General features: G+C 41.1%; 1 protein-coding gene across 17 annotated transcripts in view; it reads left to right on the top strand.

Annotated features, from left to right (window-relative positions):
* STARD3NL (STARD3 N-terminal like) overlaps positions 1-9,983 on the top strand; it is a 48,374-nt gene extending 38,391 nt beyond the window's left edge. For 13 of the 17 annotated variants that reach the window (XM_055293375.2, XM_063609665.1, XM_063609667.1 and 10 more), the window contains 7 exons: positions 62-139; positions 720-797; positions 2,704-2,757; positions 2,872-2,989; positions 5,251-5,346; positions 8,103-8,175; positions 9,227-9,983. In XM_055293375.2, the coding sequence (XP_055149350.1) occupies positions 62-139; positions 720-797; positions 2,704-2,757; positions 2,872-2,989; positions 5,251-5,346; positions 8,103-8,158 (480 nt within the window). In that variant the 3' untranslated portion in view covers positions 8,159-8,175; positions 9,227-9,983. The remainder of the gene's footprint in view (positions 1-61; positions 140-719; positions 798-2,703; positions 2,758-2,871; positions 2,990-5,250; positions 5,347-8,102; positions 8,176-9,226) is intronic. The other 4 variants (XM_055293380.2, XM_063609671.1, XM_063609672.1 and 1 more) reach the window with 1 other exon arrangement.
* Positions 9,984-14,244: the final 4,261 nt, after the last annotated feature.

The raw sequence follows: 14,244 nt of genomic DNA, 5'->3' as shown, positions 1-14,244 counted from the left end.
CCCTTGTTTTATTTCCACACATAAACCTTTCCTTGTTTTTGCTTCTTACTCTCCTCTCTAGGTGAATGGAGGCATTGAGAACACATTAGAGAAGGAGGTGATGCAGTATGACTACTATTCTTCGTATTTTGATATATTTGTAAGTATTTTTTATGTTTCATTTCAGATGTGATAAAACTGACCCAAAAGGCAGATTTCCTCTAAATAGACTTCAAATTCTATGCCATTTTTTCCTCTTTTGAACACTGACCATATTTTCCTTTTCTTTTAATTCCCCACGCATTCAACGTTCTCTAAGGAATTGTCTCATCATCTCAAGGAAATAAAAGATTAATGATAAATAAGGGAGGGCAACAGAAGGAGCCATTCCTATTTTCTTGTTGGAGAGCCTTTATTCTTTCAAATGGCTGAAATAGAACCCATTGACATATCTAGTCACTGAAAGGAAAATTCACCTATTTATATAAAAGATGATGAAAATGCCATCTTTTTTTTTTCTTGCCTTGTTTCTTCTTTCATAATGGGAGATTAATGTGAGACCTAATTTGCTATTACAGTAAGTTGTAGAGCAGAGATTCCCAAATGCTGGTCTACAGACCAGTGCCAGTCCCTGGTAGTCTCCAGCTAAATCACAATAATGAAGACAGTCTGGTGAGTTCTTCATAAAGCTATGTCATTTTTGTGTATATTTTTTAAAACATCTCTTTTCTTGCTTTCAGCTTTTGGCAGTTTTTCGATTTAAAGTGTTAATACTTGCATATGCTGTGTGCAGACTGCGCCATTGGTGGGCAATAGCGGTGAGTATGCCCTGCATGAGTGGGTCATCTCCTCCAGTGCTGGTGGCCGAGTCCTGCTCTCAACAGGCCTGGGCTTGGAGAAGATACAGTTCTAATGCAGGTGGAATCCCACTAGCTTTCCTGAGTCCCATTTCCTCCATACTTAAATAGTTTAATACGCCAGGGCTTCTTTCCAATGTTAATGAGTAACTAGATTTGTCTCTTGGTGCTGAGCCAAATGAGGAATCTAGAAGCCCAGCAGTGATTATTGGCCAAGCACCAAGCCACCCTCTACCTCATTTTGCAAATAAGAGATGGGAGTAGTACTTCTGTTACAGAGATATTTCGAAAATGTCTTATTTGGTTGAAACTGCTTAGTGATTGTTTTCATGACATGGTGCGTACTTATTTAGGTAATTGCCTTACCCCCTCCTTTCTTCCCCACAACCCCCCATCTTGGAGGGAAAAGCTCTCAGTCTTTCTGTTGTTGCCTTGGACTTCTCAAGGACAAAGACTTTTTTACTCCTCTGTTTCCTGGCATCTAGCACAGAGAGCTTTGGTATTCTTAATAAATATTTAGAGATTGATAGAATTACTAGCAATTCTGCCTGACAGATGTCTGAATATTTGCCTTTTGTAAAGCTTTAATAAGTCAGTTCTGTGGGAAGAAAATGTGGAGCTCCTCAGACTAGAGAGAACTGCTCAGAAATAACCTGCAGTTTTGCGATTAGAGGGTGAGACCTCAGGTCTGGGTGGCCCAGGCCTGGGTTTTTCCAGCTGGGAATAGGACTTGTGCTGCCCTCCTGAGTCCACTAGGGGGCGATGTCTGTCTGGGCATCTCTTCTGAGCATTCTCAGAATCACGGGGCACTGGTCAGACTATCTGTTAATCCGGAAGCTCTCATTTCAAGGATATAGGCTGACAGTCTTGGCCAGACTTGACTCCCTTTCCTGAATACTCTTTTGCTGATATCATCATAGCTTTTGATGATTGTACCCTCCCATTTTTCTACATTTTCTACAACAGATCCCTTTGGGATGTTGTATTCTTGAGTCCCCATATGTATGCTAGTATTTGTCAGACCATCCCTCTCAATGTTTGTTTTAGAAAAGTGTTTGACATATAGATACTCAGTGAGAGCTGTAAGACAGTATCTTCAATATCTGCTTTCAGATTATCTGAATAAGTCTAATTTAGCAAATCATTTTATTGCTTCTGATTCTTGTTTTAAAAAACATTTGCAGAGAAGAGTCTAGAAGCTGGAAGGAGGAGAAGTCAGCTGGTATCTAAAGAGTTTAGTGTGAGCCTGTAAAGTTAATTAGTGTCAGAATATAAAATGCTAAACCACCTCCTCTCCCAAGCAGCTGTGTGTGTGTGTGTGTGTGTGTGTGTGTGTGTGTGTGTCTGCAACTTTGTTAATACTTACTGAGCAAGATACTTGGTGTTCCCTGTCCTCCCTTCTGTCAATCAAGCTACTATTGGTATTCATTTTGGTCAGGTTTCACCATTCTAAAAATATTAGTTGAAGGAACAGTGACAAGGCTCAGGTATTATGGTATCTCTGGACTTCACAACCCCTGGCGAGAGCCCTACCTATGCACTTTACCGGTCTCTTCATGTGCTTGTAGAGGCTTTGGAATTGTACCTTCTGGTGGATAAAACTTAGTTACCTAGCACACCAGCCTGCTGAAATGTGGGAGAAGAAACCACACACAGTCATTTAGGGATTGTGTCACATGTAGAAGCCCGTTTTGCCCCAGTGTGGGTCTAGGGGATAGAGACTGAGTGATATGGGAAGGAGCCAGGCTAGGCACAGGTTTTTCAGGCATTGCCTGCTCCTGGCTCAGACAGGTCTCTTGTGAAGAGGGAGGTGCCTTCACAGTGTGAGATGCCTAATGTGAACAGTGCTGTATTATGTGTCTTGCAGTTGACAACGGCAGTGACCAGTGCCTTTTTACTAGCAAAAGTGATCCTTTCAAAGGTATGGCCTACCACTTTTTCTATACAGTTACCATCTTCAGTGATGAAGCCTCGTTGTTTGGTGTGAGTTTGTGGTAACTGCATTTCCCTTTCCTGGTCATATCTTTTCTTCCAGCTTTTCTCTCAAGGGGCTTTTGGCTATGTGCTGCCCATCATTTCATTCATCCTTGCCTGGATTGAGACGTGGTTCCTGGATTTCAAAGTGTTACCTCAAGAAGCAGAAGAAGAAAACAGTAAGTTCCTCTCAAAGCCAGCCTCCTGAGGCGGACTGGGTACCAAGCCGGGAGGAAGAGATGTGGTGTCTTGGTGTGAATGGGGCTGCAAATGGGTAGAGTTAGGCAGTGGTGGGGTCTTTATTCTGTAGTGGCTACAGCAGAAATTGAGAGAAGGGTTGGGTGGATGAAAGGGTAAGTAACAGAAAGCAGCTCCTGTCTCCAGCTATCAGGCCAGGCTTCCCCTGGAAGAAAATGTGAACACTGGTGAAAAGGGCATTCAAGCAATAACAAAAAATAGCCAGCACTTCTTTCTCCCCAGACAGCTTGTTCTTTTCTCCCTATTAGCAATAGGCAGGACACTAAGCATTTTGTGCATATAAACACAACTGTGCTGTTTAGGGGCAGAGAAAATAAAACCAATTTTAAGTGAGTGGAAGCAACTATTCTAAATACAAGCCAGTGATTCTCGAAAGTCTCCCATTGTGATCCATACAGCAGTTGGTGGCTTCAGATGGGCTGCTGTTAGAACAGTTAAATGCCTAGGGCTGGGGGCCATTGGTAGGTTTAGGATGAAGATTATTCACAGGAGGATGACAGCAAGCCAGAGCGATGCTCAGCCCTTCACCATCCTCTGAGTAGCTGAGTCATAGCTAACAAGGTGTACTCATGAATCCTGCCAAAGCTGCTATAATCTCATCATGGCTTTCAGTATCCCAGAATATTCACTAGGAAGGCCAAATGATTGATTAAGCTTTATGGTAAATTACCAAGCTGAAATTCTTTTCCACATAATGTCCTTAATGGAAGCCCACATGCCCCACCCACCCATCTTAAAGGTGAAACGATCAAAGCTCATTTCAGACACCCATGCAGTTTCAAGACATGCTGTTTTTATGCCTCTGCTGGTCATCTGGCTCAATTTGCCCTGCTTCATAGAAAAAAAAAGTATCTTATAGAAAGTTAAGCATGATTATAACTTCAAAAAACAGCAGGATGCAAAATAATCTTGCAAGTGGTTTTATTTTGGAAAATCCCATTTACATAGAAGAAATATATAAGAAAAGAATTATAATTCAAGAGTAGATTTAAAAAACCCATTAATCAGACCGAGTTGTACCTTCTATCCTATGCCCTCTATTCCTTTGTGAAAGTGTATTTTGGAGAAGTTATAAGTAAAGCTAATGAAGGTCTTTTTTAATTGTATATAAATATAAAACTGAACTTTGTTGAAAACATATCAACTATTACTATGACTGAGGCTTGAATGGTTATGGGATTAAACCACATTCAAAGTGACTAATAAAGCAGAACACACAATTAATGAAAAATTTTAAAAATAGCACTTATTTTCATTGTCAGTAGCATGTATGACACACATATCTGGTATCTGCTATTTGGCCTGATGCTTCCTCCTACTTTATCCTAAGGTTAACTCAGCTTTTAGTCAAAAGAACTTAAGTGTTGATGGCCTTGCATGTGTTAGTGTTCCTCAGCTGTCCACGTCCTGCTTTCTTACCTTTTCTTTGCTTTTTTAAGACACTTTTTTCTTTTGAAACATTCTTGTTGCATAAATATTTGTCATCTTGATTGTTCTTTATATATTTATAAAAGGCCATCCCTGTATTGCACTTTACATCTGGCATCTCTCTAACTAGATGTAGGCAGCAGACCATTTGTAGGAGCTGACCATGTTTTTTATTTTACTTTGTGTTTTGGTTTTGATACTGTGCTTTTTTATAGGAAGGCAGGTACTCACAAGGGAGAGATGTAAATACTGAGTTATTTATTCTGAGACGGGGTCTCACTTTGTGAAGTTCAGTGGCACAATCATGGTTCACTGCAGCCTCGGCTTACTGGGCTCAAGCAATCCTCCCACCTTAGCCTCCCCAGTAGCTGGGACTACAGGCATGCGCTACCACACTCAGCTAATTTTTAAATTTTTATAGAGACAGGGTCTTGCTATGTTGCCCAGGCTGGTCTCAAACTCCTGGGCTCAAGCGATCCTCCATCCTTGGCCTCCCAGAGTGCTGTGATGACAGGTGTGAGGCACCATGCCCAGCCTCATGAGGCACTTATTTAAACTGCTTAGTTATCTGTCTTAACAGTATTGTTTGTCATTTGTTAATGAAACTTACTGTTTGGTTGAAACATTTTTAAAGTACCTCTTTTTCTAAAGGTATTTCATTGTAATAATAATACCATTTTATTTTACTTAATCTTGCCAAAAAGCTACCAGAAAGGTGACCTCATTCCCAACATCTGAATTTCTTCTCTTCCAGGACTCCTGATAGTTCAGGATGCTTCAGAGAGGGCAGCACTTATACCTGGTGGTCTTTCTGATGGTCAGTTTTATTCCCCTCCTGAATCTGAAGCAGGTAAAAAACTCGATTATTATTTGTGCTTGTATCTCTCATTCAAAGGCTCTGCTCTTCCTCCCTCTCCCTACCCCCTCTATTTCTCAATATACTTAGCTAACATCTAACATGCCAGGCATTAGGGATATGAAAATAGGTGAGACATGGTCTCACATGAGACCAGTGGTAAGACACAGAGTTGTAAAAATAAATGTCATGGAGGAGTGATTAGACACCATGGTTTGTGATATGTATCTTGGAAGACACATAGACAAGGGGAAGGGTCTCAGTGCTCTCTTTATTGCAGTTCATCACCAAACCAACCTCCCCCTAGGACTCCCATGTCTGAGAATAGCAGCACTGTCCACCTAGTTGCCCAGATCAAACACCAGAGCCTCACTGTTGGCTCCACCCCATTCTTATGGCTCACATCTCATCATTCACAAAGCTGTTTCCATCCTCTGTCCCTTATTTCTACCTCCATTTTCTCATTCAAATCCTGCCACTTCTTATCAGCTCCAACATCATTTCAGCATTACTTTCTGCAGTTTCTGCAACAGCCTTTGTCTCCCTGCCTCCAGTTTTGTCTTTCACTAACCAGCAACCAGAGTGTTCTCTTAAAAATAACAATCACAGTCAACAACAAAAATAACCTGATTAAAAAATATGCAAAGGTTTTGATAGACATTTCTCCAAAGAAGATAAACAAATGGCCAATAAGCACATAAAAGATGCTTAACATGACTAATCATTAGGAAAATGCAAATCAGAACCACAACAAGATACCGCTTCATACCCATTAGGATGACTGTTACAAAAAGCAAAACCAAACAAAAAGACAGAAAATAAGTATTGGTGAGGATATGGAGAAATTGGACCCCGTGTGCATTATGGGTGAGAATGTAAAATGGTATAGCCCCAGTAGAAAACAGTATGGTGTTTCCGTAAAAGATTAAACATAGAGTCACCATACGATTCAACACTTCTACCCCTGGGTATGTACCCAAAGGAAATGAAAGCAGAGACGACAGCAGATATGTGTATACCCATGTTCATAGCAGCATTATTCACAGTAGCTAAATGGTGGAAACAAATCAAACAGCTGTCAGCAGATGAGTGGATAAACAACATGTATGTACATCCAATGGAATATTATTCTGCATTAAAAAGGAATGGAAAGCTGGGCACAGTGGCTTATGCCTATAATCCCAGCACTTTGGGAGGCCAAGGTAGGAGGATCGCTTGAGCCCAGGAGCTCAAGACCAGCCTGGGCAACATAGGGAGACCTTGTCTCTATTAAAAAAAAAAGAAAGAAAATAATAGAATTCTGACACATACTGTAACATGTATGAACTGTGAACACATTATGCTAAGTAAAATAAGCCAGACACAAAAGGACTGTTGTATGATTTCACTTAGATGAGATACCTAGAGAAGTCAAATTCTCAGAATGGTGATGATGGCTGCACAACAGCGTAGGTGTTTATGAAAATATAGACTTGGTCATGCCAGTCCCCTGCTCAAAAGCCTTCAGTAGCATAAAGGATAAAGAAATCAGTAGATCTTAGCCTGGCTGGAAGTGCCCCTGTGGGCACTGTCACCAGTTGTCTAGCTTCTCACCTTGTGACTGCCTTCTAGTGTGCTGTTCATAGCTCTTCTGAAAATGCTGTGCTCTAGAGCCCTCCAACCGTTGTCCACCTTGCTGTTTCCATTCTGAACATGATCTCCTCTGCAATCCTAGTGTCTGCTCACATGTTCCCACGTTCTTCCCAGCCATGCCTACCCTTCCCATCACTCCCGGCAATCTTAGAACATCCTCAGCATGTTCTTTGGAACCTCTTCCACAGCTTTGTCATCTTGTGTTGTCTGTACTGCCTTCAGCGCTGACCTGGTCTGTTTCTACTGCTGGGTTGTAAACTTGAGTTAGAGACTACATCATTGTATTCCCTACATTAGGCCTAGTTAATATTTTAACACACATGTGCACGCACGCACACACACACACACACACACAGTGATAAAACAGATTCCAGACAGAAAGAGCCGTGAATGATTGAAGGTACAGAAATGTGAAATATCAGTATCCTGCAGGAACTCCAAGTAACTTGAGATTCCGGACTATTGGTGTTGGATCTGAAAGCAGCGTACAACACAGAAACATGGAGCCAGATGAAATACAGATATGGATTAGTAGAAAATCTGTTTCTAAAACAGTAAAAACTAGAATTTAGTATTAAATTGTTTATTACCTCATAAGGATTATTTCACTGAGATGTTTTGTGTCATAGGGACTTTACTCTTTGAAAAAAGGAAATTCATATTAGAGTTCATGCATCTGTACTTCTTTTTCTAAGACTAATACAGGTTCTCAGTACTAATGTATTTTCTTAACTAGAGTTCAGAACATAGAATAGTAGTGATATGAGGAACACGGCTTCAAACATGCCTCATCAAGCTTTCTAGTTCTGGGATCCATCTGCATTTCACCTTTATCATTTACCACCACCTAGTGGTACCCTGGAGCATTACCATTTCCTTGAGTTAGGAAGGTAAACAAGAACAAAACATTTTCATGGTGTTCCACTGTGTAGCTGCTTTGTTTGACAAAAGACAGGTTACTAATGGGCAGAGAAGGAGTGGGCAGAGTGGACTACCTTATTATATTTGCATTGTCTGAATGTTCAGTTTAGGAAAGAATTAAAAATGAAAACTGTTACTGGAATTAATATGCCTATGGAATGAAATACTTTTTCTTTGTCCCCTTCTCCACCATGTAGGATCTGAAGAAGCTGAAGAAAAACAGGACAGTGAGAAACCCCTTTTAGAACTATGAGTACTACTTTTGTTAAAGTAAGTGTTTGAAATGAAACCGTAACAAGAAAGTAGTTAAGTATGGAGATTTCCTTTGAGTAGAGTCAAAGTAGAATTCAAAGAATAAGAGTGTAAGGATAGCCAGATTTGTCTTACTTGCATGAATGTATCAGTCACATTTTATTAATGCCAAGTGTCTAAACATTTTTTATATAGGTATACATTTATAAGGTTTGAAAAATACCTCAGATTTCTAAATTTCTAAAGAATAGAGATGAATTCATGTTAGTTTACTTAGCCAGAATGGCTACATGCCAGTCACATGTCATTGTTTTAATGACATGTACTAATCTATGTTAAGAGGACAGCAGTCCGGTGAGATGCAGGTGCTGTTATCACCTCCATTTTACATTTGAAGCAGCAGAGACATAGAATGGGTCACTTATCCAAGGTTGCACAGCTAGACGTGGCAGCGCTGGGGCTCAGGCCCACACTGTCTGGTACCAGGTCCACTGCGGCCTCTCGCTGGGATATTTCTCAAGGATTTTGGAGCCTCTGAGATGAAAGCTGCTGTACATCCAAAGCAGTCATGCTTAATGGGCTCCAAAGTGGAACACACTGTGAAATCCCTTTAAGTCATCAAAGAAAATCATTTCAACCTCATAAATAGAAGGCAAATGAAGTAAATTGTAGTAGCAGCAAATCTGCCTGACAGTTTAACCACAGAAGGAAAAAGCTGCCAGATTGTGAGTCATTGGGAAGCTGGGATAGAGGCTGACTGGGTGGGAGAGGCAGCCAAGGTCACGGCGCATGGAGCCCCAGTGCCTGCCTGCTCAGCCCCTAGCACACCTCAGCCACATCTCTCCACCACAGTCATGCAGACACGAAGCAAAACTGTGGGCATGCTGGTAGTTGAGCCTTTCCTGAAATATTTTAACATGAATTCTAGTGTGACCACACCCATGGTCCTTCGTGTGTCTGTCACAACCCCTCTTTAGCACACAGACTTTTATGTACATGTAAGGTGACCGTGGCATTTTGCCTTTTAATGCTGTTTCTTAAATACTTTTGTCTTCTCTCTTTTTCTAAGTGTGAAAAACCCTCACAGAAAGTCATCGAGGCAAAAAGAGGCCGGCAGTGGAGTCTCCCTGTTGACAGTAAAGTTGAAATGGTGACGTCCACTGCTGGCTTTATTGAACAGCTAATAAAGATTTATTTATTGTAATACCTCACAGACATTGTACCATATCCATGCACATTTAGTCGCCTGCCTGTGGCTGGTAAGGTAATGTCGTGATTCATCCTCTCTTCAGTGAGACTGAGTCTGATGTGTTAACGAATAGGTGAAGAAAGTCTTATGCTGTATTCCTAATCAAAAGACTTAATATATTGAAGTAACACCTTTTTAGTAAGCAAGATACCTTTTTATTTCAGTTCACAGAATGGAATTTTTTTGTTTCATGTCTCAGATTTATTTTGTATTTCTTTTTTAACACCCTACATTTCCCTTGTGTTTTTTAACTCATGCACATGTGGTCTTTGTACAGTTTTAAAAAGTGTAATAAAATCTGACATGTCAATGTGACTAGTTTTATTTTTCTTCTTTTGCATTATGTATATGGCCTGAAGTGTTGGACTTGTAAAAGGGGAAGAAAGAGGGATTGCAAATACATGTAAAATGTCACCAGACATTTGTATTATTTTTATCATGAAATCATGTTTTTCTCTGAGAGATTGTTCTGAAATGTTCTAAATACTCTTATTTTGAATGCACAAAATGACTTAAACCATTCATATCATGTTTCCTTTGTGTTCAGCCAATTTCAATTAAAATAAACTAAATTATACTGTGTGCTATTTTTTCAAACATGAATATTCCCCTTGATTCATGGGAAGTCGGTATGTCTGTTAGTTTTCTTTCATCATTCATTGTGTCATTGAAGAAAAACCTAATTGCCTTTAGTGATGATGATGCTGGCTTGGCTAGAAACTGACCTTTTGTACATATCAAGTCACTTCTATCTGTGCTTGTTCTAAGAGTGGATCAGATCTCAACAGTGCAACAGGGAGGCTTGCTGGGAGGCTGGAGTCTAACCAGGATGAGTGTCTCATAGTGAAGGGGTGAGGAAAATCTCAAATGTCTGGCCTTGAGACTAAAACCTTAGAATTCAATGGTGTTGTGTGAGTGAGAATCTCCCATCTCAGGATTGGAGTTGCATGTACACCAACCCCATAGATGATGCTTAAGCTGCCAATCAGGTTGTTAATTTAACCTGAGAAGGAACTCTCACCCAGACATGCTGGGTGAACCAGTAGGATGTTGCCAATCCTCAAAGTAAGCCAAGTCTGGCTCAGAAGTCACCTCCCTAAGCACAGACCTAGAGGAATGAGGTATAGTATTTGAATATGCTAGGAAGTCAGACCGTGGGAGCCTATAGTGATTATCTCAACGATTGAGTTATATATTGCCCTGGGACTGCATAGATTCAGCCCGGAGATGTGGGCATCTACTCTGCCATGTTTCAGTGGGGTAGGAGTGGAGCCGTTTGTCCTTTATGCTCACATTGCTGAGCAATCCTCTGATGGACCCCTATCACTCATTTATCTGATGTTAATGTCCTCTAGTAATCCTTGCTCTGGTTGATGCTGAAATCGTCTTGTCTCTGTAGAGAGACTTGATATGATTCCATTTATGACACTCATTACACAGTTGAACTCAGGGCTTCTATATCCCTGGTTTCCTGTGGAGAAAGAAGCACATCACTGTTGCCCACATCTATGATCTACCTGTGCTAATAGGTTCATGAGTCTTGTTTCACCCTGTTTACACTGAGGAAATGAAACCAAAGGTATTAGCGTCTCTGAATCAGGTGCCCCTAGAAGGTACAGATACCGGGTAGAATGTTAGGATTATCTCCGTGCTGCAAGATGTCCTCTGCTCTTCAGAACAGTGTCATGGAAGTGGACCAAAGGTGCCGTGTCTGAACAGTCCTGGACATCAGATTCCCAACTCACCCAGTAGCTAATGAACCTTGAATATCAAATGCAGGGAGCCCCACCTACCCGCAGTGTGGAGAGTGTGTTTGATAGTAATCTTGTATGTGTGAAGATGGATATTTTATTTCCATTAGCTGTGGGCTCTTGAAAGTGAGCAAAGTTGGTTGTGGTTTAACTGTCCTCGTTTTGTCTTACAACACCCTAGCCACCCCATGCACAGCCCCAACCAGTAGGGGCCGGTTTGACTTTGAGCATTTTCCATGAATCAACCACATTTGCCAGAGCACGTAAACAAAAGAAGCCTGAGAAAATAAAACACCATCCGCCACATCAGTGCCCTCCCACCACCCACTCTGCCTCCTCCACCACCACCACTGCATTCTCTCTCTACACTGCTGAAGTTCGGGGCAGCCCAGCTTGCGTTGGGGAAGGAAATCGCCAAGAAGTGTGAAACCACAGAAGACATTGCCCAGTACCTCGGCTAGTGATAACAGCCCCACAAAGCCCTTAGTGATATGAAAGTTTCCTCTCCCAGTGCAGAAATCATTCCAGATTTCTCTATAGAGGCCAGGTATTTGCCCTAAAGAGATTCAATCAATTCATGAGAATCAAGGAGTAGATCTAAATTAAATTTGATCTTCCTTAAGTTGGTTGGTCTTGCTTTGTTCACAAGTAGGATTCTCTACTTGGTTTCCAAAAGAACATGTTTCACAGAAACTGAAGCTGATTGTAGGCAAACCAGAAAACCTTCCCAATGTTCAGGAACACATTGTTTTAATTCTAATATATAAAAATGTTTACTTTAAAAGGATCCACTGGAGAAAACAGAAAACACACAATCACTTATTTTTTCACCCACCTGCCAACAATGAACATTGTTTTATCTTTGTCTGCAGAAATACACAGACACACATATAAATGAGCATCATGCCTATTTGTATTATTACTCAGTAGAAAAAATGGTCAAAGGACATGAACAAATACGGCACAGAATAATATAAAATAGACCTTAAACATAAAAAAATGTTTATCTTCACTCACAGTAAGAAAAAAAGCAAATTAAAACCACAATGCAGTACTATTTTCACCTGTCAAATTAGCAAAACCCCAACGTTAAGCAGTATGCTGTCAGCACTCACACTCATTGTGGGAGAAGGGGTTAGGGCTATTTCTATGGAGGGCAGTTTGGCAGTACCCATCAGAATTACCAGTGCATGTGTTTAAATGACATAAAACACTATTACTCATTTCAGCATTTTTTATAATAGCAAAAGATTGGTACTAAACCAAGGCACTGATTAAAAGTATGTTCACCAGTGAAAAATACCTGTATTTAGCTGGTCACAGTGGCTCACGCTTGTAATCCCAGCACTTTGGAAGGCTGAGGTGGGCGAATCACTTGAGGCCAGAAGTTCGGGGCCAGCCTGGCCAACCTGGTGAAACCCTGTCTCTACTAAATTAGTTGGGCGTGGTGGTGGGAGCCTGTAATCCCAGCTACTCGGGAGGCTGAGGCAGGAGAATCACTCGAACCCAGGAGGCAGAGGTTGCGGTGAGCCGAGATCAGCCACTGCACTCCAGCCGGGGCCACAGAGCAAGACTCTGTCTCAAAAAAAAAAAAGAAAAAGAAAAAAATGCCTGTAGTGAAGTGCTCCTGTATATAAACATAAAAAGAGCTTTAAGATTTATAAATGAAAAGAGATGTGCAGATTAATATATGTTGTATACTCCCTGTGTAAAAAGGGGAAATGAGAACATATATACATGTACATGGATACTTATATATGTACATCCATATTTATCTAAATAAAAATTGGAGTGTTTTTGAAGCATGTTAAGTGTTCAAATGTATTTATCTCACAATAGGATTAATAGGATTATGCTATGAATAGTATTTTTCAACTACACATCTATTTATTTTCTAGTTTTTAACCCATTTCCTATTTGCCCCAAGAATACACATCTCTAATCCAAATGCAACAGAAATGTATCTGATGTTACATTAGGATTAGAGACAAGTTCTGTTTAGAAATAACTCCAAGAACAGTTTTTGTTTTGTTTTGTTTTGTTTTTAAGAGAGAGAGTCTCCCCGTGTCACCCAGGCTGGAGTGCAGTGGCGCGATCTCGGCTCACTGCAACCTCAGTTCTGCCTCCCGGGTTCAAGCGATTCTCCTGCCTCAGTCTCCCGAGTAGCTGGGACTACAGGTGCATGCCACCACGCCTGGCTAATTTTTTGTATTTTTAGTAGAGACGGGGTTTCACCGTGTTGCCCAGGCTGGTCTCGAACTCCTGAGCTCAGGCAATCCACCCGCCTCAGCCTCCCCAAATGCTAGTATTACAGGCGTGAGCCACTGCACCCAGCCCAGGAACAGATTTTATATTTTATTTTCACATTGAAAATCAGTCAGATTTGCTTCAGCCTCAAAAGAGTGTGTTTATGTAAAAACAGTGAGCTGCACTTTTTTCTAAATGGGAAATGGGTTAAAGAATCTATACTTTTTGGAAGATGCATATTTGTCTATTTATGAATTTCTGATTGTTCATCTGGGTTAATTTGGGGCTGTTTGAAATAGCACTATTGTGAATGAACATCCTTGCACATAAATCTTGATACACCCCTTTCGTTTCCTTGGGAAATAGATGGGTCCCATGATAAGAACACCTTCCAGGTGGCGTGTGTTCCACCCGTGTGTAGTGGGCTCTGCGATGTTTCCTCACGGCTTGTGTGGAGCAGAGCTAGAGTTCAGGCACTATTTCAGTCACTTGCTGGCCTCCACCCTGGCTGCGCATTAGAATTATGAAAAGAGGATTTTCCAAAGTCCTGATGCCTGGCCCGCGATAAAGGCTCCCAGAAGGAGAGCCACTGGTAGGATGGATAAGGCAGCAGGTCTTAAGTCAGATAGTCCTGGAATCATGTGAACTCTGGGACTCACTCAGTGGGTAATTGGGCATATTTTTTACCCTTGAGACCTGGTTTTATTCTCAGTGAAATGAGCATAATGGCTGTAAGGTGATGCAGTTGAGAGCATTAGAGAGACAGGACACAAGCTGCCGAGCCAAATTTCTGGTGCTCAGTCAGTGGTTGGTACTCACTATTCCTCAAACACAACAGAA

The sequence above is a fragment of the Symphalangus syndactylus genome, chromosome 9 (assembly GCF_028878055.3).
Source record: "Symphalangus syndactylus isolate Jambi chromosome 9, NHGRI_mSymSyn1-v2.1_pri, whole genome shotgun sequence".
Lineage (NCBI taxonomy): Eukaryota > Metazoa > Chordata > Mammalia > Primates > Hylobatidae > Symphalangus > Symphalangus syndactylus.
Note: the sequence above shows the minus strand (reverse complement) of the source record. Positions and strands in the feature narration are given on the sequence as shown.